At 39.1% G+C, this 26,072-nt stretch overlaps 4 protein-coding genes across 5 annotated transcripts; 2 read left to right on the plus strand and 2 right to left on the minus strand.

The window, feature by feature from the left end:
• Window positions 1–373: 373 nt before the first annotated feature.
• On the plus strand, window positions 374–3,897 carry comtd1 (catechol-O-methyltransferase domain containing 1). The gene is made up of 7 exons (XM_047603455.1): window positions 374–496; window positions 587–705; window positions 1,970–2,075; window positions 2,583–2,701; window positions 3,052–3,106; window positions 3,194–3,327; window positions 3,407–3,897. The coding sequence occupies exons 1-7, from the start codon at window positions 430–432 to the stop codon at window positions 3,557–3,559; spliced, it is 753 nt and encodes a 250-aa protein (XP_047459411.1). The 5' UTR covers window positions 374–429; the 3' UTR covers window positions 3,560–3,897.
• Window positions 3,898–6,222: 2,325 nt separating this feature from the next.
• LOC125019361 (neurofilament medium polypeptide) lies at window positions 6,223–10,957 on the plus strand. Of its 2 annotated transcripts, XM_047604120.1 has the most exons (4): window positions 6,223–7,256; window positions 7,349–7,473; window positions 7,686–9,454; window positions 9,548–10,957. In XM_047604120.1, exons 1-4 carry the CDS (start codon window positions 6,324–6,326, stop codon window positions 10,570–10,572), a joined length of 3,852 nt encoding a protein of 1,283 aa, XP_047460076.1. In that variant the 5' UTR covers window positions 6,223–6,323; the 3' UTR covers window positions 10,573–10,957. The 2 variants fall into 2 exon arrangements, with proteins under 2 accessions (XP_047460076.1, XP_047460075.1); XM_047604119.1 differs by having other exon boundaries at window positions 7,686–10,957.
• Window positions 10,958–11,856: 899 nt separating this feature from the next.
• On the minus strand, window positions 11,857–17,608 carry LOC125018865 (voltage-dependent anion-selective channel protein 2). The gene is made up of 9 exons (XM_047603267.1): window positions 17,400–17,608; window positions 16,120–16,191; window positions 15,955–16,004; window positions 15,082–15,234; window positions 14,905–14,957; window positions 13,834–14,061; window positions 13,216–13,366; window positions 13,081–13,138; window positions 11,857–12,844 (listed from the first exon to the last, which is right to left on the minus strand). Exons 1-9 carry the CDS (start codon window positions 17,605–17,607, stop codon window positions 12,753–12,755), a joined length of 1,065 nt encoding a protein of 354 aa, XP_047459223.1. The 5' UTR covers window position 17,608; the 3' UTR covers window positions 11,857–12,752.
• Window positions 17,609–17,966: 358 nt separating this feature from the next.
• On the minus strand, window positions 17,967–25,230 carry LOC125019076 (polymeric immunoglobulin receptor-like). Its single transcript, XM_047603580.1, has 17 exons — window positions 25,182–25,230; window positions 24,660–24,980; window positions 24,240–24,560; window positions 23,960–24,083; window positions 23,615–23,709; window positions 23,492–23,523; window positions 22,981–23,064; window positions 22,806–22,874; window positions 22,681–22,699; window positions 20,788–21,105; window positions 20,273–20,569; window positions 20,129–20,183; window positions 19,929–20,026; window positions 19,764–19,801; window positions 19,397–19,453; window positions 18,953–19,027; window positions 17,967–18,834 (listed from the first exon to the last, which is right to left on the minus strand). The coding sequence occupies exons 1-17, from the start codon at window positions 25,225–25,227 to the stop codon at window positions 18,766–18,768; spliced, it is 2,118 nt and encodes a 705-aa protein (XP_047459536.1). The 5' UTR covers window positions 25,228–25,230; the 3' UTR covers window positions 17,967–18,765.
• Window positions 25,231–26,072: the final 842 nt, after the last annotated feature.

Consider the following 26,072-nt stretch of genomic DNA (forward strand, 5'->3'; position numbering starts at 1 on the left):
GTGAAGCGACACAGATAAGACAGTTCAAAGAGTGCAATGGACTGAACTGAAGCTATCTGCAGTATTTGGAGATTTGGGATTTCCGCAAATAAAGAAGTTGGACTCGCGTACTGTAACAATCAGTGGAATTTGTCATGAAAATCTACTGGGAGGTTCTAGCAGATTCCTTTCATTCTTCCACACAGAAGTTTTTAAAAGCAGTGTGTTAATCTCCCAGCTTTAATAAATACCTGGTGGTCCACCTCTTGGAGTAATGTTCCAAGGAATGTTCTTGTGACAGACAAATGTCCCGTCTTTCGCAATGTAAATGAAAAATCAATATTCTGAGCGTCCCTCTCAAAGGTTAACCAAAACAAACACAAATGGTTATTTACAAAAAGCAACAGCACATAGACAGAGATTCAGTCGACTCAAACTAGCTTCGCCAGGATGCAGAGCATAATGGCCACGGACATTAAAATGCTTTTCTGTGTTGGACTTTTTTTCGTCTTAACAGGTATGGGATAATCTGGTGTGTTGACAGAGATTTCTTTGGATAGATGGTTGTTTTAGCTTTTTTTTATTATTATTATTTCCGGTTGATAAGGTGTAGGGAAGTCTGCCCTTATTGGGAAGAGCCACAGCGGAGGAAAGGACGATCTCGTGCTGCAGTATGTGGTTAACAACTCACTGAGGGAGCATCCGGTTCTCACCAAACTCAGACTGGTAAGAGAATCAAAGAGCCTCAAGACTTTTCTTCACAAGGGTCTCAGAAGATTTTAACTTCATCTCTGACATGTTTTCATTCAACGTATATTTAATATAAATATTTGGAAAAAAAAAATCAGTTCAGGATTGTTCCAATTCTGGACAAATACACGAACCCACGCATGCAAGGTTGCTATAAATTGTCTGTAAATTGCCGGTAGGTGTGTCTGGCTCTATGTGGCAGCCCTGTAATTGACTAGCGACCTGTCCCCGTTTCCTCCTTCCCCTCACCCAAAGTCAGCTGAATTACCCTCAAGCTCCTTTCTCACGACCTTCAAGGATAAGCTCATATATATAGTTAATGAATGGATAGCTCAGGATACTTTTAAGCAACATTAATCTATATGCTGAAGCCACCAGCAGGTTATTTAGGTCAGATGAAGGCTGGCTGGTCATCCTGCGCTCCAGGCTAAAAACCAAAGATGATGATTGTGCCTTTGAAGTTGCGGCTTTGAAACTTTGGATCATGCTGCTACTGTCAGTGAAAACTGTTCAAAAAGTACCTGCTTAGAATTTCATCAGTTTAGTTTCTGAGTCTGCATCACACTTTTCATTATACTTTATTTCAGTAATTTACACTGATCAGCCACAACGTTATAACCACTGACAGGAGAAGTGAACAACACTGACCATCTTGTGACAATACAGTATGTTCTGCTGGAAACTTCTGGATCTGGTATTCATGTGGATGCTACTTAGGCATGTAGCACCCACCTAGACCAGACCAGGCACCCCCACCTCATAGCAGTGAAACTCCTTGATGGCAGCCTAGGACTCCTAGGATGCAGCCTAACACAGACACACACACAAAAACTATTTAGGAACAACTCAAAAAACATGAAAAACAGCAGAAGGTGTTGACCTGACCTCCAAATCCAATACATCCCAAACTGATCAAGTATCTGTGGGATCTGAGGCCCCTCTACCCAACCCATATGACCCAAAGGCGCCCACTAACAACATTTTGTTGCCAGACACCACAGGACACCCTCAGAAGGCCCATGTCCACTCTCTGATGAGTCACAACTGTTTTGGAGGCACAAGAGAGACCTACACAATATTAGGAAGGAGGTTATAATGTTATGCCTGCCTCCAGGGTTTAAGCAGTACAGGCTTTGATCACTAGGAGGCAGCACAGCGCAAGAAACCGACCAAGAAATCCTGTCTGTCCATTCAGTCAGACAATTCAGTATAACAATATTCATTCATGTTTTCATTTCAGAGAACCCTTGAAGACCAATGGAGTCGCATGATGGTTGCCAGCGAACAGGCCCAGTTAATGGCAAATCTCATCAGACTGATTAACGGCACCAAAGCTATTGAAATTGGTGAGATTATGTGAAGACCAGGGAGGTGGAATTAAAGTACAAATGAAAAGTTAAATTTGTAGTTTAAATATGACTGCTATTACCTTTAGAATATTTTAAAATATTTCTTTTGTCTTTTTCTCTTTTCTGTCATTTTATTTTGGGACATAGGACAGACAGACCTTTTAGGATAGAAATGTGAACAGATACATTAAGTCTTAATTTTGGCATCTGAATTTAAGCAGCTTGATTATATTATTAGATTTGTTTGAGTTTGTGCATCTTGAATATAGTCTTTAAATAGTAAATGCTTGAAAATGGAGTCTTCACACCGACTCAACACGGACACATTGAGAGTTGGGATTAAGACGTACAAATTCAGTGATGTATTTAAATAATTGATTACATTTCGCATTGTCAGATCTCCACAGCCTCTCCTTAGTCTGAGAGATTCTCTTATCTTTATTCCTTTCATCTTAAAAGGAATAAACTTTGAAACTTTGAAATGATTCTGTATTTCTTCCGCAGGGATGTATACAGAGTACAATGCACTGAGTATGGCTTTGGCAATGCCAGAAAATGGACGCGTGGTCGCTTGTGAAATAGAGGACACCTACGTGGAAATTGCCAAACCATTTTTTAAAGAGGTGAGAACAGTCGAACAGCTTTGTTTTATATATGAGATTTTAAGAAATGAAATAAGATGTGAAACGGTTGCATACACGAGTGAGTAATGTCTAGTTCCTTGCACACTGAAATCTGGCATTTTGCGAGTAAGATTGATTGTTGCTTCACTCTGAGCCAAATTGTGCAGCAGACAGCACACTGGACATCTAGGTGCTGTCAGTGTGTCTCTACAAAATGCTGCACGCTGGACAGTAAAAAAGGTGTCTGCTCAGGAAACTGTGTCACGTTACGATGCAAAGCTAAGCAACAAAATCAATCCTGGATTTTCCCTGCACAACCCCCACTTCATATATTTTAACCTTCTGTGTAGGCTGGAGTTGAAAATAAGATAGATGTACGGCTTCAAACAGCCATGAAAACGCTGGGTAAGGGCTTTTATATGTCTCACTTATGATCACAGATTTTTAAAAAGTGAAATTTCTACATTATAATTTTCCTTTGTGCTTCACCAGATGACCTGATAACAGCCGGAGAGGCTGGAACATATGACTTTGTGTTCATTGACGCTGATAAGTCCAACTATGACGGATACTACGAGAAGTCACTGGAGCTCATAAGGAAAGGGGGCATTATTGCGATTGACAATGTAAGTGCGCCTCACACAGGCAGGTTTACACTATGACTGTGGACAAGATGAAACAGCTGTGTTGTTAATGTATCTCAAGGTGCTGTGGAGCGGGAAAGTCGTGAATCCTGCTCCCACTGACCTCACGTCCCAGGCTCTGGATGCTCTCAATAAGAAGCTGCACAAGGACCAGAGGATTGAGCTGAGCATGCTCACCGTGGGGGATGGGTTGACCATCGCTATTAAACGCTAAAATCACTGGTTACGAAATCTGACATGTTTTTTAACAGAGCATTTGTTCAGATATTGAAATGAATGAACAGAAATAGTATTTTGTTGGCCTATTCCAGATCAGATTAGACATTACAACTTCCTTTCAGTGTATACTCATATGATCTTTCTATAAGGACAACAATCATCAGAGTGCTCAACAAAACAAATCCATGGTTTTAAGGATCAGAATCAGTTAATAGCACATCTCCTTTTTTGTTGACAGGCTGACACGATCAGTAGATAAATAAAACTGGGACAATCATGTAAGAAACAGAATGATGTGAGCAGTCAAATAAAATAAAGTGTTTTTAAATTGTTGTGGTTGAGTGTTAAAACATAAGACACTTTTTTCCCGTGCGATGTCAGAGATGGCTTTGAACTGATTTCTTTCACTACAATACAGTTTCCATGTATAGTGTTCTTGCATGTCTACAAAATGAAGGCAAGTGGGGTTCCCATTTAAAAACAGTTGGACATGTGTGTTGCATTTGGGGGCTTGTGTGTGTCACGCTTTTATATTATTTACCAATAAAAAGAAATTACATGTTTGTCCTTTCAAATGTAGAAACACTCTATTACAATTAAAAGTTCCACTTCTGTAAACGAACAGAAATATAAATATCAAAATGCATTATGATATACTATTATGATAAAACTCTTTAATAGTAGAGTTGCATTTTCATTTTCTTCTATTTTACAGTTACATGAGCCGACAGAGGGATATATTGTGCCATGTTTTTCTTATATTCTTAAAATTAATTTTTAGTTTCTAGTTTGGGAAAATAGATTAATACAAAGAGAATGCACGTGATACTTAAATTATGTTTATAATACTGGAATATGAAGTTATCAACATTAGCCTTTTTTTTCCAACTGCAACATAGATGAAGTAATGTGCAAATTAACACTTCAAGACTATAATATGCAATACTGAGAAAAGGTCTTATGCACGGAAACCAGCCCGAAGTTATTCTGCAGTAGTACGGTGACCCCAGATCAACAATCAGAGTCATAAAGGACTATCCCCAGCTGGTAGAGAAAAAGTCCCTGCAACACTCAGTCTGGGATTACATGAAGAGACAGAGTCTGCGGTGCATGAAGCAACCTTTCTGACAAGTACTTGAGAACAGCATGTGCAAGGTTACAGAGGAGAATTAGTGCAGTGTAAAACACAAAAGGGTGACTATGTGAACTACATAGTCAACAGACTTATTTTCTGTCTGTAGTCTTTTCAGTTTACTTCATAGCTTCAAAGACTACTCCCGACCTAAAACAGTAGTTGACAAAAGGATCTGTGCTTATTTTGTACTTAAAAACCTGACTTTTACACTGCTAAAATACAATACAATGGAGGGGAAGGAATGAGAAAGAGAAGAAGGACTACATGTAAGACATAGTTTCATTTATTTAAGCATCTAAACCCTAGACCTAAGTAATGCACTGAATGTACTTACGTGTATGTAGCCCACCTTGTCACACTCAAGTGCTTGAGGAAGTGAACAGAAGAGAAATCTAAATCAAATAAATATTTGGTTTGATCACCCTTTGCATTCATGACAGCATCAGTTCCTCTAGGGACACTTGCACACAGTTTTTGAAGGAGCTCAGCTGGTAGGTTGTTCCAAACATATTGGAGAACTAACTACAGATCTTCTGTGGATGTCTCCTCAAATCCTTCTGTGTCTTCATGTAATTCCAGACACACTCGATGATGTTGAGATCAGGGCTCTGTGGGGGCCATGCCATAACTTCCAGGACTTCTTGTTCTTCTTTATGCTGAGTACAGTTCTTAATGACTTTAGCTGTATGTTTGCAGAATAGATTGAATAGATCTCCAGCCCTTCAATGAACAAACCAAGCCAAATATTTCAAAAATTTTGGCTCATCAGTCCAGAGCACCTGCTGCCATTTTTCTGCCTGTTTTTTTGTGCATAGTTGAGTCCTTTGGCTTTATTTCCATGTCAGTAGTATGGATTCCATGAAAACCAATTTGGGCCAGACTTCTCCGGACAGTAGATGGGTGTACCTGGGTCTCATTGGTTTCTGCCAGTTCTGCTTGATGTGTTTTTCATTAGCTGCACTAAGCCAGCTGCATCCATAAGGATCGATGCTGGTTTAAAGGCAAAGAGAAGAGAAGTAACACCAAATATTGATGTGGCTTAGATTTTTCTTTCGTTTTGTAAAATGCATAAATAAACAATCATTATTTATATTTTTGAAAGCATTTTTAGTTTACAGCATTTTGTCAGGCTTCATCCTGCTGGGGATGGCTGCTGCCCTGAAAGAGTGTCATTGCTATAGCGTTGGGATGCCTGATATGTTCTAGGTGGGTGCATGTCTAAGTAACATCCACACAAGTGCCAGGTCCAAAAGATTCCCAGCAGAACACCGAATTGTTACAAGATGACTTCACCTGTCAGTGGTTTTAATGTTGTGGCTGATCGGTGTACATGGCTTATTAGTTAGTCATTAACAATAACATCAATAATATTAAACATAATAATGGTAATAGTGATAATGTTAATAATGGACTTAGAGTTCATCGTCAATTGATTGACATATAACTCCATTCACCCACGTCATCGGTGTCTGCGACAAATTGTGCCGTAAGCGCTCATTAGACCATCAGCTGATTCTACACCTTTTCAGCACCGCGGACAGCTCCGCTCTGCAGACCGAGCACATGGCCACGGTTATAAAAGCCCTCACGGAGCCTCTCTGCAGCATACATTCACGACGACAAGATGAGTCGTAGGGTGGAAAAGAGGTTCGACAGAATCAATCGAGATGTATACTCTCCAAACAGATCGAGACGTTTTGGATCAGACACCAGCGTCGTGATTAACGGGACGACACCGGAAATGCATTCGAGCGAGCAGTTATCTGGAAAGTTTAATGAGAAAGAGCTGATGCATGGCTTGAACGACCGTCTTGCGGGATTCATAGAGAAGGTGCACCAGCTGGAGCACCAGAACAATCTGCTGGAGAGGGAAATCGAAGAGATCAGAGGGAGAGCGAAAACCGCATCATGTTTGGAGGAGGAGTATGGACCAGAGCTCGGGAAACTGAGGCAGCTGGTTCAGGACATAACTCATCAGAAGCACCAGGTTGAAGTCGAGCATCAGAATTTAGAGGAAGAGCTGTGCAGCTTGAGGAGGCAGCACGAGCGGGAGGCGCGCAGCAGATCAGATGCTGAGAGCAGTATCGCGGTCCTGAAGAAGGACATCGCTGACGCGTATCAGGCCAAGCTACAGCTGGACAAGAAAGCGCAGTCTCTGGTGGATGAGATCCACTTCCTGAAGAGAAACCATGAGGCCGAGGTGTCAGAGATGTATGATCAAATCCAGGATGCGCAGGTGAACGTGAGGGCGCACGAATTTGACCACCCCGGCGTCACTGCGGCACTTCGGGATATCAGGGCACAGCTGGAAGGTCACACCGTGTCCGACGTCCAGCAGATAGATGAAACTTTCCGATCTCAGTTTGCAAAATTAACAGAGGCAGCTGAGACCAAGCGAGAGGCGTTAAGGGCGTCCCAGCAGGAGATTCAGGAGTACAGGAGGCGCTTGCAGGCCAAAAACCTCGAATTGGACTGCGCTAAAGGCACCAGAGAAGCACTGGAGAAGCAACTCCATGAAGTCGAGGATCGCCAGAAGGAGGAAATCATCCGCTATCAGGTATTCATTTTTTTTTAACCACGTTCTAAAGCAGACATTGGCAATGTTTACATGCTGATAACAAATCTCAAATCTCTCTGTCATCACTGCAGAACGCAATCAAAGAACTTGAAAATGAACTCATAAACTGCAAATTTGACATGTCTGCTTACCTGCGGGAGTACCAGGACCTGTTAAATGTGAAGATGGCTTTGGATGTGGAGATTCTGTCTTACAGGTAACATTTTTTTTTTTTTTATGTTGAAAGATGTTTTTTATCTACTTACTGTGGTTTTCTTTCTGATACATATTATTTCCCATGGTTTTCATCTGTCATGAATGCTGTGTTTCAGTACCCATTTGAAAAGTGTTTTTAGTTTCTAGTAAAATCTAATGCATGTTAATGTGTATTGATTTTTGCAGATAAAATACGTCTTTCTTATCTTGCAGGAAACTCCTGTGTGGTGAGGAGGCTCGGCTATCAACATTGTCGGACACCAACATCTCCTTGCCGTACATCTACCACCAGTCCCCTGTTTACACCCTCCCTTGCCTCAGCCGGCCGGGGGGACCATACCGGCGAGCAGAGCCCCAGTACAAATTTGTAGAGGAGATCATAACCGAGACCACCAGGGAAATTGAGATGTCAGAATTTGAGGAGACGGGATCAGATGAGACAGAAAAAGATGAGCAGCAGTGTACAAAAAGTAAGAGAGGGGGCAGTGAGGAAGAGGAGTATAATAAAGACGGTGGACAGGCAGAAAGTGACGAGATGTCTGAGAGTCAGCAGAATCAAGGAAATGAACTAAATGAAGTTGATGAATTGAGTGCAGAGGAAACTGGTGAAGTGGATGATGATGACAAAAGTCAAGAAAGAAAAGAGGAATCACAGGAGTTTGAAGCTGTTGACACTGAAGGAGATGGCGACGTAGATATAAATACTCAAAGCAAAGTTTTACAGAGTGAGAGTCTGGATGAGGATGAAAGTAAATCAGGAGAAAAAGAAGCTGCAGGGACAGTAGTGACAGTCCAGCCAGATCCCTCTTCAAAGCCACAAGATTTAAAGTGTGAGGTCCCTGTGGAGGGAGAACTTCTGAAAGAAACTGAGGACGGTAAACCAGGATGTGCTGAGGAAGACAGTCTTATCTCAGATCTAGCAAAAAGACCCGTTAATGAAAGCTTGGCTCAAGTGTCTGAAAAACCAGACGAATCTCAAGAACTAAGCAGCGATGTTCATTGGCAAAATAAGGATAATACTTTGGAGAAAACCACAGATGTTACAGCAGAGACAAAAAGCACTCTGCCCATAGACACAAGGGACGTTTCAAGCCCACACAAGAGTGAGGTAAAGACTGACAAAGAATCACAAGAAATCACTAAATCTGATTCAGCAAAAGGTGGGGATAAAGAGGCAAAAGCTGAGGATGAAGGGGCAAACGTTGAGGATAAAGTAGTGAAGAGTGAAGCAAAAATTGAGGATACAGTGGCAAAAGATGAGGATAAAGTAAAAGGTGAAGATAACGTGGAAAAGGTTGAGGATAAAGAAACTAAATTTGAGGATAAACTAGCAGAAGGCGAAGATGAAGATGCAAAAGCTGCGGATAAAGTAGCAAAAGTGGAAGATAAAGAAGAAAAAGGTGAAACAGAAATTGAGGATACAGTGGCAAAACATGAGGAAAAAGAAGCAAAAGTTGAGGACAAAGTGACAAATGGCAAGGACGAAGTAGAAAAAATTGAGGACAAAACTGAAAAAATTGAGGATAAAGTAGCAAAAAGTGAGGATATAGAAGTAGTATTTAAGGACAAACAGGCACAAAGTGAGTATAAAGAAGCAAAACTTCAGGATAAAGAAGCAAAAGGGGAAGATAAAGAAGCAAAAGTGGAAGATAAAGAAGCAAAAAGTGAAACACAAATTGAGGATACAGTGGCAAAAGGTGAGGAAAAAGAAGCAAAAGTTGAGGACAAAATGACAAATGGCAAGGAGGAAGAAGAAAAAATTGAGAACAAAACTGAAAAAATTCAGGATAAAGTTGAGGACAAAATGACAAATGGCAAGGACCAAGTAGAAAAAATTGAGGATAAAGTAGAAAAAAGTGAGGATATAGAAGTAGTAGTTAAGGACAAACAGGCACAAAGAGAGTATAAAGATGCAAAACTTCAGGATAAAGAAGCAAAAGGGGAAGATAAAGAAGAAAAAAGTGAGGATAAAGTAGCAAAAAGTGAGGATCAAGAAGCAAAAATTGAGGACAAAAAGGTAAATGGTGAGGCAAAAATTGAGGATAAAAAACAAATTGAGGATAAAGTAGCACAAAGTGATGATAAAGTACCAAAATTAGCAAAAGGTGAGGATAAAGAAGAAAAAGTTGAGGAGAGAAAGGTAATAAGTGAGACAAAAATTGAGGTTAAAGTAGCAAAAAGCGAGGATAAAGAAGCAAAAATTGAGGACAAAAAGGTAAATGGTGAGGCACAAATTGAGGATAAAGAAGCAAAAGTTGAGGACAAACAGACAAAATGTGAGGATAAAGAAGCGAAAATTGAGGATAAAGTAGCAAAAGGTGAGGATAATGTCACAGAGAGTAAGGATAAAGAAGCAAAAGTTGAAGATAAACGGGCAAAAACTGAGGATAAAGTAGAAAAAGGTGAGGATAACATTGAAAAAGGTGAGGATAAAGTAGCAAAAGGTGACGATAAAGAAGAAAAAGGTGAGGCAAAAATTGAGGATAAAGTAGCAAAAAGTGAGGATAAAGCCACAGAAAGTAAGGATAAAGAAGCAAAGGTTGAGGATAAACAGGCAAAAATTGACGATAAAGTAGCAAAAAGTGAGGATATAGAAGCAAAAGGTGAGGATAAAGTAGCAAAAGGTGTAGATAAAGTTGCAAAAAGTGAGGATAAAGTTGCAAAAAGTGAGGATAAATTTGCAAAAAGTGAGGATAAAGAAGGAAAGGTTGAGGATAAACAGGCAAAAATGGAGGATAAAGTAGCAAAAGGTGAGGATAAAGAAGAAAAAGTTGAGGACAAACAAGCAAAAGGTGAAGATAAAGAAGCAAAAATTGAGGATACAGAAACAAAAATTGAGGACAAAACTGCAAAAGGTGACGATAAAGTAGAAAAAGGCATTGAGGATAGTTACAAAGACCAGGATAAGGAGTCATCTGTTAAGTCTACAGTGAAAAGTCTTCCTGAAGTTGAGTGTTCACAGCCAGCTAGTGAGGATGTTCTTCAAACAGTCCAAACTGAGTCACCAAAGGAAAATATAGCCATGACTGCAGGAATAAAAGACGAACATCAGGGGGCACCAGAGAGCACCCAAGTTCAGAAACCAAAACCCTCTGAATAAATGCAAGATGATAAAATGTAGAAGCACAAGAAAAGTGCAGCAAAACAGTGGCTATCTGCAGTGAACGAGGAAAACGTGATAAAAGATGCTTCCATTCTAAATTAAACAAGACAGCAGTTGGTTCAGGCCATTATCAGGGATGGTGAAGCTCAAAATAAAGAATGGCTTAAAGCACATGCAAATTACAAAGCATGAGCCAAGTCTACAAAGAACAAAACACGATTCCTCAAATGTATGCAGCAGCTTTACCTCTAAACCAACTTGTGTATTGAAAACCCTTTGACTCAACAGAAAACAAACATGAATGTAAAGAGCATTTTGGGTCTCTGTTGATGTTGATCTGCTTTGATATGTGCTGACAAATAAATGCAATAATTGAAACAGCCAGTGCGTCTGGGTTTTATTATTATGAATAGAGATGTTAAGAGTTCTGGAGCATAACCCAACGGATATGGATGCACTCAAAGTACCAATTACTGGGCCGCTGCATGAATGCTGCAGCGTTTTTGAATCATTTTTGATTTCTGTTGTAATGAAGACGAATCAGACGGACTGATTTTCTTTCTCACTCCTCTGATGTTTGCTGCATTTTGAGACCAGTGAGTGAATTTTACAATCACAATACAATCAAGAACACATGTATGACCAATTGATCGGTCTTGCTTAATATTTTGTCCTTTTGTCTTTGTATTATGAATTTGACAAACTCTTGCAGACCTTGTCTCTAGTTTCCTAACCTGTGAAGATTTATCCATGCGTTAGAACAGTTTGTAACAAAAAACTATTTAAATAGCTATAAAGTTGTCCATCCTCACCCGGCTTTAATATTTTTATCGAGGTCTTAAATTGACAGCTTTTGAGTGTGCTGGTTCCTCTACTTACCTTGTAATAGAGATGACTGGGGGTCTGACAGTAAAACTATGCAAGCTCATTCCCTACACATCCCTTTAAAAGACACTTACCTGGATTAAGAGTTAGCTTTCTGAAAATACTTCAGTCACAAGTCTCAGCTTCAACTCAGTTTTGAAGATTTAGAAACAAATTTGTTACTCACCATTTCTTTGAAAGTCAAACGGGCTTGAAATCAACAATACAACACAAAATATGGGTGGTTAGGCTTTTAAACGTCCTTAAACTAAGCTAGTGAAGGCAGCTTGGTTAGACACTGTTAATCTATTGGATCCATCACATCCATTATTAGAAAAGGACTAGAAAGCTCAACAAATCAGCTACTTACTGGAGTTTGCTTAGTGAAACTTCCAACAATAACTAAAAATGCATACGTGGAGTTCAAAGACTTTATTGAAAACTCGTACATACACATAAGGACCTCCAAGACTTCCTGTGGGCTCCATCGCCGCCCAGTACAGGGAAGCACTTCCGAGAGTGCATATGTGCAACTTGCAGTTACACTTCTTTCGGATAATTAGTTTGGCATTATTGTGAACATTTATTACACCCAAGGTTTCCGTTAGAATGAACACCTCCGAATTCTGCTTGGTCGGCCATGTAACCCAAATTACAGACCACCTTCAGGCACCCGAAAACTGTCCAGTTTAAGGGAATCTGAATATCACAAACCCTCATGGCCAACGCAAAACAATATTACAGAGCTGTAGCTTGTCCTTGTGTGCATGATCAGGAAGGGTGCAACAGTGCTTAAATATTAGCTGAAAATAAATCTAGTGTACTTTTAAGGATTTGCAAATGAAAACTGTTCAGATGACAAAGGAATATCAGATAGTTGTGACTGTAAAAATCATAGGGAAAGTATGACCACTCTCACCACACAAATCCGTGAACTAATGTTCTCACATTAAAAAAAAAATAATAAGAAAAACGGAGTGTCTGGGGTTATCACAAGGAAGCCACACAGTTGATGACAGACATAGGGATTGTATTGATCAGATTATTATGGCAGTGCTGGACAGGAACAATGACATGATATATAAATAACAGGCCAACAACTGTCTCTTGAAAAGTTGCAACTACAAAGTAAAAAGCAACAAAGGTAAAATGTACCAATGACAAAAGCACCGACTTGATGTGGTACTCAAGAGTTTGTTGCAGTAGCCTTTGAACCAATCTCTCCATAATATCCCCGTGCTGGTTTGAGTTGGACACACATTTAAGGCCAGATTCTTCTGATATTCCCTAGTCCCTTGCAGTATGAGGAAAGCTTAGGCTTCCAGTTCCAGGCCCAGACCCAGCTTGTGGCCGCCTGCGTTGATGTTCTTTCCATCCACCAGGCCAGACAGAGTGAGCTTCACACCTGCACAAGCAAGAGGATCAAACGTTAGCCGTACAATTACTGAAGCACAGGTCCAGAGACTTGAGAATGAAGCGCGACTGGAATTGCACGCTATGAAGTGTTGATATAAATAGCTCTATTAAGGTCAAATCATTTATAGAACACCGTTTCAAAACTGGAGTGCAGAGTGAAATGGCTCTAAAGTGAAGAAAGTAGTGTAGTGCAGCAACCAATGAAACCATAAGAAACCACCTTACCAGGTCTCAGAGTCTGGGTGTACCCAACACCAACAAGGCTATTGTTGTTCACTTTAGCCTGCAAATTAAAAACATAAAACTCAGTCACTGGTTATTAATTTTTACATAACATCAGTTTGACTCTCCGTTACTTACACTGATGGAGGCATCTTTGTCCAGCTGGTATTTGGCTGCGATACCGAAGCGTGTGCTGTTGCTGCCAGCGGTCCATGCCAGGTTGACTGCTGTCTCCAGCTTGTCACTGACCTTCTGATAGATGGAGCCACCGAACTCGGCCCCATCATTGCTTTAAAGACCATAAAATAGAAAAATCTTATGCTATAGGGAAATTGAGATTTTTGTCAAAGGTGGTGGAAGACTGGCCATCAGCTTATCGACACACTTGTTCCACTTTTCAAAGCTTTAAGCTTCTCCTATTCTGTTTAAAACCATTTCAGAATGACTTGATATATACAGAAAATTCTGTGACTGTTTGGATTTTTGTATTATGGACAATAATAACATCGCACCCTGCAGATAGCAGCCATTTGTTATGCGTTCGATTCATCGATTGTTCCATTTTTATTCTCAATACGGCCTTCTGGATTACTCCAAAATAAAAGTAACCATGTTATGCAGTCCTGTTGCAACATCTGCTGCTTCAAACAATATGTTGCATGTTATTTTTATAGAATTTTTGTCACCTTTGAATAACTGAAGTTATCTATAAAAAATATATAAATAAAAACCTAATGTGAAAAGATCTCCACTTACACATTGGTGTGCAGCTGGAAGTCTCCTGTCTTGTAGCCAATGGCGAAGTTGTTCTGGGTCATTTTGGATTTGGCAGAGTCGAAGCTCATCTGGTAACCAGCGAGCCATCCCTCGTAGCCCACGACGGCAGCTCCGTGGATGGTGGGGCCAGCAAAGTCAAAGTCGACATCACAGCCCACGTTAACGTACTCGCGCTTGTAGGCGGTCTTAACTTTGCCACTCTTCTTGCTGTTGAGAAAATAACAGGGTATTTATAAACTTCAAAATGAAATGCTAATACAAAAGCGTAGGCATCATCAGGGTACCAGGGTATGTCAGGGTATGTATACTTTAAACAAATTACTCTTGAAGAACAAACAAATTAATCTCATTCATTCAGAACTTGCTTTATCTGCTGCCACAACTCTGCCTCGGGCAACTACTTTGTGTGCCACTCCTTAGATTTATGATAATTAACTGGTATGTTCGTACCAGCTGTCAGCCCAAGTAGCAGATCAGATAACGATTTCTCTTCTAGGGCTACATAGCTGAAACATTGCATAAGTTCAGCAAATTTGATTAGGGTCGTATCAAAAGGTGAATTTGTCAGACCCTGCCAAACAACAGGGTTTTTAAAGAACCAGTTGGCTCAACACTGGTGTTTATTTTCCAGTTTAAGCCCAACACCGTAGCCTTGAACATGCGGTCTCAAAGCAGTCACGTAACAAAACTCTCTCTCAATATTAAAGAGGATATGTTTCATCTGGGACATGTGCCCAATTTCTCAAGTGAGTTATAGGTCATAAAGACAACACATTTATGCCTGAAGATGTAGACACAGCAGTAAAACTGAGTCTTTAATTTTTCCACAGAACAATGTCCAACAACTGAGCAATCACCATAATGCCTTACGAGAGACTAGCTCCACACTGGGCCTAGGGTCACGTGGGCGGCAACAACACTTGTCAGAAGCATGTGCGTCAAAGATCAGGTTGCCATAATAACTAGTAGTGAGACAACATGGAGGACAGGCTGGATTCACCCAGAGCTCAAGCAAAACTCAAATAAAACTTGTTTTAACCATAACCTTACCCAGTGTTTGGTGAGAAGGTTGTGTCAAATGTCAACTTCAGACCTTTGGCAATCTGGGAGAAGTTATGGGAAACATTTGAAATTAAAACAAACCATTTCTTTCCAGTCACGTTAAAGACTCTTTATGTTGACATCCCTAAAGAACAGAAGCAGGAAATGTTTGAACATCTTTCTAACCTGATCTTCAACGGTGATTTCTGTTCCCAAGGTGTTGTCGGTGTTCCACTTCTCAGTGAAAGTCAGGCCATATTCTGACCTCTTGTATTTAGTTTCCAGGGTGCCGGCAACTTTGCTGGTGTCAGTGTTGGAGGAACCAGATGTTTTGAATTCCTGTGGGAGACAATTTTAGAGAAATCATAATTACAAGATGAACATAATAAAATGTTAGTCTGGACCAAATGACTATGAATAAAGTGATTCAATGTCTTAATAATCGTGTGTCAGTGAGTCTTTCTATAGGTCATTACCAGTCCTTAATCTGCAGGAGTGGCTGATCATACTGGCAGAAAATTAATTATCCATTTTCATGATCAACTAGTTAATTCATCCAGAAATAATGAGCCAGTAGGAGATTCTCAAACACCGGTTTAAGTTTGACGTGTTGTCTGGAATCGTATTAATGTTGGACTTGTAACTGTTGGTCACAGAAAACAAGAAATTTAAACATGTCAAATTTGGCTCTCAGAAATTTCAGAGACAAGATTAGTTGCAGCCTTTATAATCTATATAGCTGTTTGTTATGCAGATATGTCTTAGGTTTGTGTTGTGCTGGCCTGGTTGCATTAAGTCTTATGTAGAACTACAGTCCTAGAGGAGGAATTTCATTTTATATAGTACCGCATCTGCTCCATAGAGTAGGAAAAAAAAAAGAAAAACAAAAGCCCTTGAACTTAAAGTTTTGGCTGGCACATTTAACGTGCATGTATTTCTGAGAGGCAAATAGCTACATTTATGGCTGACAATACCATAAGACGTAGATACTACTAAGAAGTCTTTTTTTTTTTTTTTGTTTATACCCTTTAATCAAATTAAATGACGACATGATCTTACCACTCCACTGGCTGACTTTGTCTTGACATCGAGCTTCACCAGGCCAAATCCTGAAAGAAAGACTCACGTTAATCAGAGTATTTCAAAGTTTTTAACCAAAAGAGACTTGGCAGTTAAGGAATTTTAATGTTCCAGTAATACTAGGTCAAACTATAGAAATAATACCATAGCCTTTGTTGAAGATGTCCTTGGCAGACTTGCCCAGGTCCGCGTATGAGGGAGGCACAGCCATTGTATCTGTAGATGGAAGCAAAACGTTATTGTTGATCCTCATCCTGACCTACTGTTCAAGTGCATTTCAACCACTTTGTGCATAATAAAAATAATAAAAGGGCAATTTTGTGGACCAAATAAAACAAATTTCATGATGCATGAAGCAAAACGAACAACTGTAAAGGTCCGCTGTTCACTAATGTGTATAACACCGATATTTGTCTCTTATAAATATACCATACTCGTATAAATATACCACTGATGTCCATTGATGTCTCTTATAAATATACCATCCAGGCCATGTACTGGGTCTTTGCGTACACAGAAACCAGGAGAAGATTTCCAGCATTACTCACGCACTAAAATATTAATGTATTTTCAGGATACACACCATTTACCGCAAACAGTGTCTACCCGTCCTACAGTTGCCACAACTATTGAGCAGAATTCAGACTTTCCTTTAGCAGGCACTTAAAACCAATCTTACAATACTCTCCTCCTGCTTATGATGACCAGGTGAGCGGACTGCCAGCACTGGTCAGAACATAATCTTAAAGAGTTGACGAAATCAGAGACCTTTTTGTATATTCTTATCTATATTAAAAGTGCACGCGGTCACATTTAGACAATTCAGGTCTATCCCGACGGTCGCAACGTTGGTTTCGCTTTTACTTTACATATATATAACACAAGCGCTTCATTCCAGGGGTGCAGGTAGTTCCGGCACACAAGGTTACTGGTGGAGACAGGAGCCATTTTGACGCACTGGAGAACCTGGTCCGGGTCCGGCTCATATTAATCTAGCCCTCCACGTGAACTGGCAGACATGACTAGGCGTGGTGCGGTACATGCCGGCAGCAATTAGCCGGACGGGTTAATTAACCCGCTGACAAGCACCACGAGCAAGCTAGTGACACCTGAGCTGTGGACTAGGCCACGGGGCGGTTAGCAGAAAACATGGCAACCGCTAAAAGTTATAAGTTCATACTGTTTTCCACCAGTGGATTTGAAGAATGGGCTGTGCTTTTAAAGCAGCATGAAACTTGTAAGATAAGGCGAGGCTGACGTTTTTACCCGACATGTGTCAGACGCAGCACGCCAAGTACGGCTAGCATAGCTAACTTAGCTAACCTGCAGTAGTACCGGCGTATGCAAAGCGCGCGTGGACTCTGCTTATTCCTTGGTATGGAGTTACTAACACGAGTGTCACGGTGAATATACGAGTCGCTTACCGGTAAAAGACGGGGTTAGTGGTAAACTAAAGTGACTTTTTCGGAGATGTTCCTCACACCGTGCGGCAGAACCAGGCGTCACCGGTTGGAGGACGAGCTGAAGGAGACTGACTGCACCAATGAACTCCAGACCTATCACAGCCCGACTCAGGACCCGAGGAGGCTGCACAAATGCCTGAGTGTAAATCATTGTCAAAGTCGTCAGCATGCAGCCGAAAGGTCCAAAATTATGCAAGCATAGATAGATAGATAGATAGATAGATAGATAGATAGATTTTATTATTATTATTATTATTATTATTATTATTATTATTATTATTATTATTATTATTATTATTGGTCAGCTTATAAACAAACCATTAAAAACATTAACACACACACACACACACAAAAAAAACATTTTAGGGGTGCTGGGACAAAGTTTAGGGGCTTGACCATCCCCTTAAAATGGGCTAGACACGCCTGATGAATCATTAGGATTCATCCCAAACTGGGAAATATCGCAATGAGAAGCAGCCTCCATCACCACTTCAAAAGTTTCCTGTCAGCAGACAGTAACAGAGCCAGCCTTCTTAATTAGTTTATTCAGTATGTTGTGTCACTGGCTGCAATGCTGTTTCCCCAGCAGACCATAGCAGAGAAAGGAGTCCTGGCCATAACAGACTGGCTCAATAAATATGTCACAAATGCAGAATGGATGTTAAAACACATGCTATTTGCAGTCTGAAAATAACAGTTTGTAAATGAATCTTAATTCCTTCAATACTCTTGTCTAAATAAATAAAAGTATTATCATGTGAAAAAAACAGTGTCAGCCTAGGTCTTTAAATGTACCTTAATCTTAAATCACAAGATTACTCAACGCAGTAACGTACACATACAGGCATGTATAAACTATTCAAAAATACTCATACATATGTGTGTTTATGTTACATTTTCTTTTATTATGTAGCTGAATATATGTGGTATCCTATTTCATTGCAGAATTGGTGTAACATTAAACACATAGCAAATACAAAATGTCATATGATGTACTGTAGTATAATATTCAGAAAGCTTTTCTGTAGAGCACAATCAGCTTCTTTTAACCACAGGGAACTTGGCAACGTTCACTAAGCACACAACATCACTTAATACATGCTAAATATATATATATAAAGGGATTACTATACACAATGAATTCCCACACAGGCTGAAAATAGATGTAGATTAATAGGTCATTAATGAGTGTATAAATATTGCAATGAAACCACAAACTAAATGTCTTCGGCAAACATACAGACACTTCTTCTTTTTTTTAAAATAAATCTTTTAAAAAAAAGTAGTGATGAGAAGAGTTCCAGTTATATACAAACAGCTGTAACATTTAAATGTGCCGGTGTTGCGGAGCTGCCAGTGTGCTATATGTGACATCTGTAGCATTTGCTTCATTATGCTGAAAAAGAGAAAAAAACATGGAAAATGTCTCATATATGACATATCGAGACAGTGAAGAAAGGAAGTGAAACGATTAAACCGCATTAAGTGAAAGATAATGGACTTTTGATACTTACCCTTTCTACAATCCTGTTCTTTTTGGCAACCACAGAAGCGTATAGGATGTCCACATCGCTTTTAACAGGTGACATCTGGGTTACAACAGACAATGACAAATGAACAATTCACACGTTAGATTTCAGTCTACTTGTATAAATTTGTGAGAACGTGGGCTGAATTCTCAACATCGCTGAGAATGTTACTTCCCCTTTAGCTGCAATAGGTCTCATTACATCGAGATCACCATTTCCACCCTTTACACAACGGCCATAAAAAGCATATCATAAAAAAGTGCTACCCTTTAGAGGTCAAACCAAAGATCAGTACAACTAAGAATAAATATGGTTTTGCGTGTGATCAATATTGCCTCACATATTAGGAATCCATCTGCAACGATATGTGCGGGCCAGTTAAAGATTCAGTGAAAATGTTAAACTTGATTTCCTAATAAAGGACGTTACCTGGACTGAACTTTTCCTCCTGTGGGTGACATTGCAGTATGCCACTTCCTCATCTGCCTGTGGTGCAGGAGTAAAACTAAATGTCAGGGGACAAATCTTGCTTTTGCACAGCTTCAAAATAACATCAATTATTAAACGGTCCAGTACAATGTAAATTATTTTATGTTGTGCTAAAATCGTATGTTGTATGCTAGATATGCTTTTTCTTAAAGAGAAAGACATTTTATAAAGTGTGTTTAAAACTGGAACATATGCAAGCACTACATAACTCACATCACATAAGTCTCAATAACTTGGCCAAAAAAAAGAAACGAACACACAAAAAAAAAAAAACAAATCTGCAGAGAAATGAATCTGAATAACTTACCTTGGTCGTTGCTGATGATGATTCTGCTTTGGCATGCTCTAGAAAAACAGAAAGGCTGTTACCAATTCATCCTGGCAGTGCACAAAAATCTGACCTAAAAGTAAAATATTGAAAAATGATGAGGCTAAAAAAATAAATTTGATGAGGAAGTTTGATCATACTTACTGCGCTTCAACATGAACCAGACGAGAAAAGTCAAACTCACAATCAGGATCAGCAAACCCAGAGGGATGATGAGCATCTTTAGGTCAAATGAATTTGTGCTGCATACAGTTTGAGTGTGAGTTAGGTGATTTATAGAGAGTTTCCCTTATAAACTTAACACAGTAAACCGCAAACTGCATGTTAATGCAAAGTCTTCTTACCTGTGTCGTCCTATTTCACCTGGTGTTGTGATGTCTTTGAAAGGAATGGTGGAAACTAAAAAAAGACAATCATTGATAGAGTAATATTATTAATTCCAAATAACTGATACACATTTATATTTTATAATCACTTCAGGTACTTACATGTAGTAGGCTTCTCAGTAACTGTAACATGCACTGGCATCTGAAGGTCTCCACTTTTACACCAGTACCAGCCACTGTCCTGCTGTCTCAGTTCACTCATAGTTACAGTAAAAACGTCATGCCCCGTCTTATTTATGTTCACTGCCGTTCCGTCTATTGATCCAGATGGGCTCGTCACACATTTGCCGCCAATCCTGCACCAAGCAATTTCTCTTGAAGTACTGTGACAGCTGATGGCTACGTTTTCTCCGATAAATCCCGTAGCCTTCTGATTGTCCACATAGAGACTGGGCGTACCTTGATTGAAAACAAATATTAATGAATGGAAAAAAAAATAAAAATAAAATTGTCTGTACCATTTAGACCACATATTTATTCTCATCAGCTTTGACTGACAAATCTAATCAGCGTGGTCTTCCTGTCTGTTTTTCGTTCAGGCTGTTTAACTTTGATAAAGTGTTGGAAATGTGCACGAGAAGTTAGACTTACCGCTGAATTTAAACTATTGTACTTACCACCGGTGATTGACAGTTCGAAAAACGTTCTCTCGTAGGACCCTCCAGGGTACTGGAAACTACACCAGAAATAAGAGTTTCTGTTTGTCAGCTGTCTTATAGTCACAGTGAAGATTCCTTGTTTGTCATCAGAGATTGAAAACTTCCCTGAATTTTGTGGCTGGTCTGTTTGAGTGACATATTTACAGTATCTCCAGTAATATCCTTCACACAAGTACTTTACGAGGTTTACATATTGCATGGAATAGAGACAGGGGATAGATATAGAATCTCCAGCCTTCACTTGTACTTTACTGACTGAAGTTAAGCTGTGGATTCCTGCAATAAGAAGAAACACAGTGTTTTAATATTCATTCACTAATAGTATGGATCTATGATCCGTAAGTTTCCCATATGAAATTGTGTCTATATAATTATGACAAACTGACAGATTAGGAAATGAAACGCTGCTAGGTTGGAGCAAATAATCACATAACTGAAATATCATCATCTGATGTGAATTCAATAATAAGAATAAAAAAAAAAAAAAAAAACATTTTAAAACATCACTGACCTGTTAGTCCGATGAGGACAAGCATAGCACTGGGACAGAGAGCCATACTGACAAGTGAGTGGAGAAATGTGTCTGAATTTGTGCACTGCTCTACTGATTCTGCACTTCCTGATTTTCAAAAACATACGCAACCGTGACTGTGGACATTCGTCCTCGTATGATATGCAAACAAGCACTATGTATCATTCACTTTAAGGATGTGAAGTTATAAAGATCGGAAATATTTACATCATGAGACAGAACACTTTCTTCACACTAGAATTTAAGTTCTTGAGCAAGGTGGGTAAAAGGTACTTCCTTAATTTGGGCTATTTTAAAGTTTGTTGCACACCTTTCAGCACACAAGCCTTTTTAGTTAGTATGCGCATTTCTTCATACTGAATGACAAAAAAAAAAATAAGGAAAAAAAATGAAGATAAATTGAATTAGACTTGTTAAAATATTAACATTTTGTTTTAGGGACATTTTATGTTTCTAATACTGAAAGAGAAGTGGTGGTTAATGAAGAAAGTCATGCAAAGGTCCCTAGTCAAACCAGATGTGTGTTCTGGTTTGTGTGTAAAACTAAGTCCAGGGATCTACGTTCTTTTTCAACATGTGTTTGCGTGCACAATCCTTACCACATTTTTTAAACACCACATGTGTTACTTGAGGTTTCCACTAGAGGGCACATCACTCAGGCATAAAGTCGAGCCGTACAGAACCATTACACATACAGTAGTTGTGTCCCTCCTCCAACCAAGAAGACTGATGTCATACACGTTGTGAAGACTTTGATTTTAATGAAAGTGTATTTGCACATGCGATAAGTTGACCATTGACCTTTTGGGTATAAAATGTCACCACATCATTATTCTATCATGTTAGATATTTCATGAAATTTGCATTCCTATGAATTCTCAAGTTATATAAGTCGCTGTCGCCTTGACCTTTGACCACAAAATTCAAATCAGTGCATAGTCGAGTCCAAGTGCCAAAGAAATTCTCATAAGGCCGACCAGAGATATCAAGTGTAAATATGTATAGATGGAAACATGACAATGACACATTTTACATTTTTAAATCTTTAGGATTTATTTGAACAACAAAGGGTAAGCTGTAAAGGTAATAAAAAGCACATTTATCTCATCATTTACTGTGATCGTTTTTACTATTCATGCAGCAATAAAACCACTCCTGTTTCGCAACTGCATTTCTAATACACACTGCTAGGTCGACTGATTCATCAAGAATGATGTAAGATGCAACTGATGCACATTAGAATGACTTCATCTTCATATCCCCTGGGCTAATGTCCTTTCATCGAGCTTCGTTTTATTTTAATGTGGTGTAGATCACACTTCCATCTGCCGGTTCAGTCTAACGAGTGAAAACAGACAAAGGCAAACAATGCTGAAGAATTAGTAGATTGTAGTGATTATACTGAATTTTGAGGCCTTAACAGAATATAAAACGAACCACATACCGTTTCTTGCACATTTTTCTTCATCGCAATAGTGCTGTATGTCACATCCTCCGGGGGCATACAGTCCTGCTGGATGAGAAATGCAGTCAATGGGGAAAAAAACAAAAACAAAACAAAAACAAAATCAAAATCGATGAAATGACTTCCAGGCACAGTTTCTAAATACTATTTTTACCGTTGTCTGTGCTTGTCCATGGTGTCCATGTTGATTATGAGCCAGGGTAGCATAGAGAACATTTGGGTCATCAACCTGTGAAACCTGCGACGAATACGTTTGATATTTTACATTATATTTATCATCTGTTCTATGGATTTGCTTTCTCTTTTTCATTTGTTTGAGCATTAACTTTGCTAAACTAAACATTTTATTTTAAAAGCTAATGTGACTCAGTTGTTGATTCTGACATTAATGCAAGAATGAAAATTATGCGAATATATGATTAACCAGATATTATTGATTCATATTTAACAGTACCTAATCTCCATAGATGGAGTGCGAGCCCGGACAGTTTTTCTTTTTAGTTTGTTAATCTCACTGGTTTTATTAGCACAACGGTGCAGCTACAATATATTACACTGTGTGGTGATGATGGAATCTAGATAATTCATAATCTGTAAGTAATTTTGATGTAATGCAAAGGATGATGATGTAATGTAAATGAAAAGGAAAAATGATTATATCTTACCATAGTGGTGTCACATTCTTCTTTGCTTTTCTCTGAAATATAGCAATTTGTAAAGAAGATGTTATAAAGAAGATGTTACAGCGGCATAAACGCACACACACAGTTTTAGTAGAGTTTACTCACTACGGATTATCATCCTCAATCCAAAAAAGGCCGCAGGAATTATGAACAGCTGTGAGACGAGGGTGATTGCAATAATCGTCACCTTAATCGTGAAACTGTAGATAAATGTACATGCATTACATTACTGAAGACCAATTAAATTCTTTACTCAGCAAATCAAAGAACAGAGAACTTGAAGGAAATGTGCATGTCTTACTAACAGCCATGATCTATGCTTAAGAATAAATAGGAAGAATGTTTTAAAGAGAATATATTTAGAAAAGTTGAAAGTGGAAAGTTTGAGAGGGTGGGGAGGGGCATGCAGAAATCAGACTCTAACCCAGAAGTGAAAAAACAAGCATAGACCTCATGTTTTCATCTTGCAGGCTCTCGCCACCTGTTCCGCTTATGGTGGAGTTTGTGGGCTCAGCTGCATATGGTTCAGGACTCGTGAGGAAGGAGGTATTCTGGTCAGTGGTAGGAAGCATCCCTATGAATTGTGAAAAGTGATGTTAATCCATATTGCACACTGAGTCAAACAATTTTAGACTTTTGCTGCAGGAATTATTATACTGTAAAACCCTTTGGTGTGCCCACTTCTAAATTATATCGGTTATGGAATTAGACAATTAGACCAGTGGCTTACCTGGTATACTGGGGGTCACTGTAGTTAGGGTTAGTTTGTTAACAGTCACATGCACTGGCATCTGGAAGTCCCCACTGGCACAGAAGTACCAGCCGCTGCTCTCTGGGCTCAGTTCGCTCATCATTACATCGAAAACATTAGGGACACTTGTATTTATATGCACAGTTGTTCCATCGATTGATCCAGCTTGAGCTGTCGCACAGATGCTACCTAATCTGCACCACTTTGGTACTTCTGTATTTTTGTAGTGGCAGGTAGCAGTCACACTTCCTCCTTCAAATCCTGTGATTTCCTGTCGGTTTATACTGATACCAGACATACCTCCAGAGAGGAAAATGAAGTGATTGTATTATTTGACACAAGAAAGTCTTATTCATTGATTTACTGAAGTATTTATTTAAAACATTTAAAGGACCTTACCTGTAGTGACTGACAGTTTAAAACTTTTTTTAACATCAACGCCGTTCTCAATCTTCACAGCACACCAGAATTTATTGTCCGTTATTTTGAGATCATTAATTGTCACAGTGAAGATTCTTTTGTCAACATCATCAGAGATGGAAAACCTTCCTGGTTTAATTTCGTCTGTATAAATTACTTCATTGCAGAGCAACCAAAAATTTCCTTTGCACAAGTATTTGACATGGTTTGTGTAGTGCTGCTCATAGAGGCATGGTATAGAGATGGAGCCTCCAGCCTCTACTGAAACTTTACTGACTGTAATAACTTCACCGTAAATCCCTGCAAAAGCAAAAGCAGACATGTAACTTCAAATGTCTTCAAATGCACTGTGCGTGTCACTAAGACGTAAAATTTGGCATAGCTTAAATGTCTTATATAAGTGTGTATCGTAATTTTAAAATGATTGTATTAAAAAATAATATTAATGATTAAAATGACTCAAATTCAATTCTATTAATTAACGAGGCTTAGCTGACTTACCCATGAGTCCCGCCAATATGAGGTGAGGAATACAGAGAAAAGTCATGCTGGCATCAGTGTTCTCAGTGACTGTGCCTCTTCACTATCAGAGGCAGTAATTATAACAAGGTAACTTCCTTATTTTGGAAAAAGTTTCCTTGGCCACAGTTTGAGAGGCTTTCAGAACAGTGCACCGATTATCAAAGTACTTTTTATACATAGCTGTTGAGGTGTTTTTTTTTATTATCTCTGTTGTAGTTACACATTCATTAAATATTACTTAAATCCTCCCACTGCACTGTTCTTATACTCTTATACTTACTTAGTGGAATTATATATACATATATATATATAATTTCTGAATTAGTTTTCAGCTAAGTCATGGAATTGATTCACTTTTTAAAATATACATCTTTTCGTTTAGATAGCTATCTGTAAAAAAAACATGCATACATAGGCAAATTGGTAGGTTATATTTTTTATTTTATTTCAATTCAATCTCTCTGTGCATTTATTGACAAGTGGCAGCACTTTACTTTTAGTGCCTAAAACCTTATTTTTTTCTGTGTGTGCTATTTATTTATGTATTTTTATATAGTGTGGCACTTAAAAACAGCAGGTTACTTATTAGCTGCCGTGGTTAGCACTGTAGACTGCATCGTGTGTGGTAAGCACGTCTGACAAAATCCGAAAACCTCAGTACAGTCTTTGCTGTAGTGGTTGACTGCAGCTGAGCCAGGTGACAACTTCCGGGTCTGAGCGATGAAGCCCATGCGGAAGTGCAAAAAGCTGTAGTTCATCAAGTGGCTGCTTGAAGCTGGCTCCAAAAAGGAGCAAATCTCCATGTTAAAATGCTCAACTTTGGAGCAATATTAAACAGATTTACAACCTGGGAGGCCACGTATGTTGTGA

Source organism: Mugil cephalus, chromosome 13 (genome assembly GCF_022458985.1).
Source record: "Mugil cephalus isolate CIBA_MC_2020 chromosome 13, CIBA_Mcephalus_1.1, whole genome shotgun sequence".
Lineage (NCBI taxonomy): Eukaryota > Metazoa > Chordata > Actinopteri > Mugiliformes > Mugilidae > Mugil > Mugil cephalus.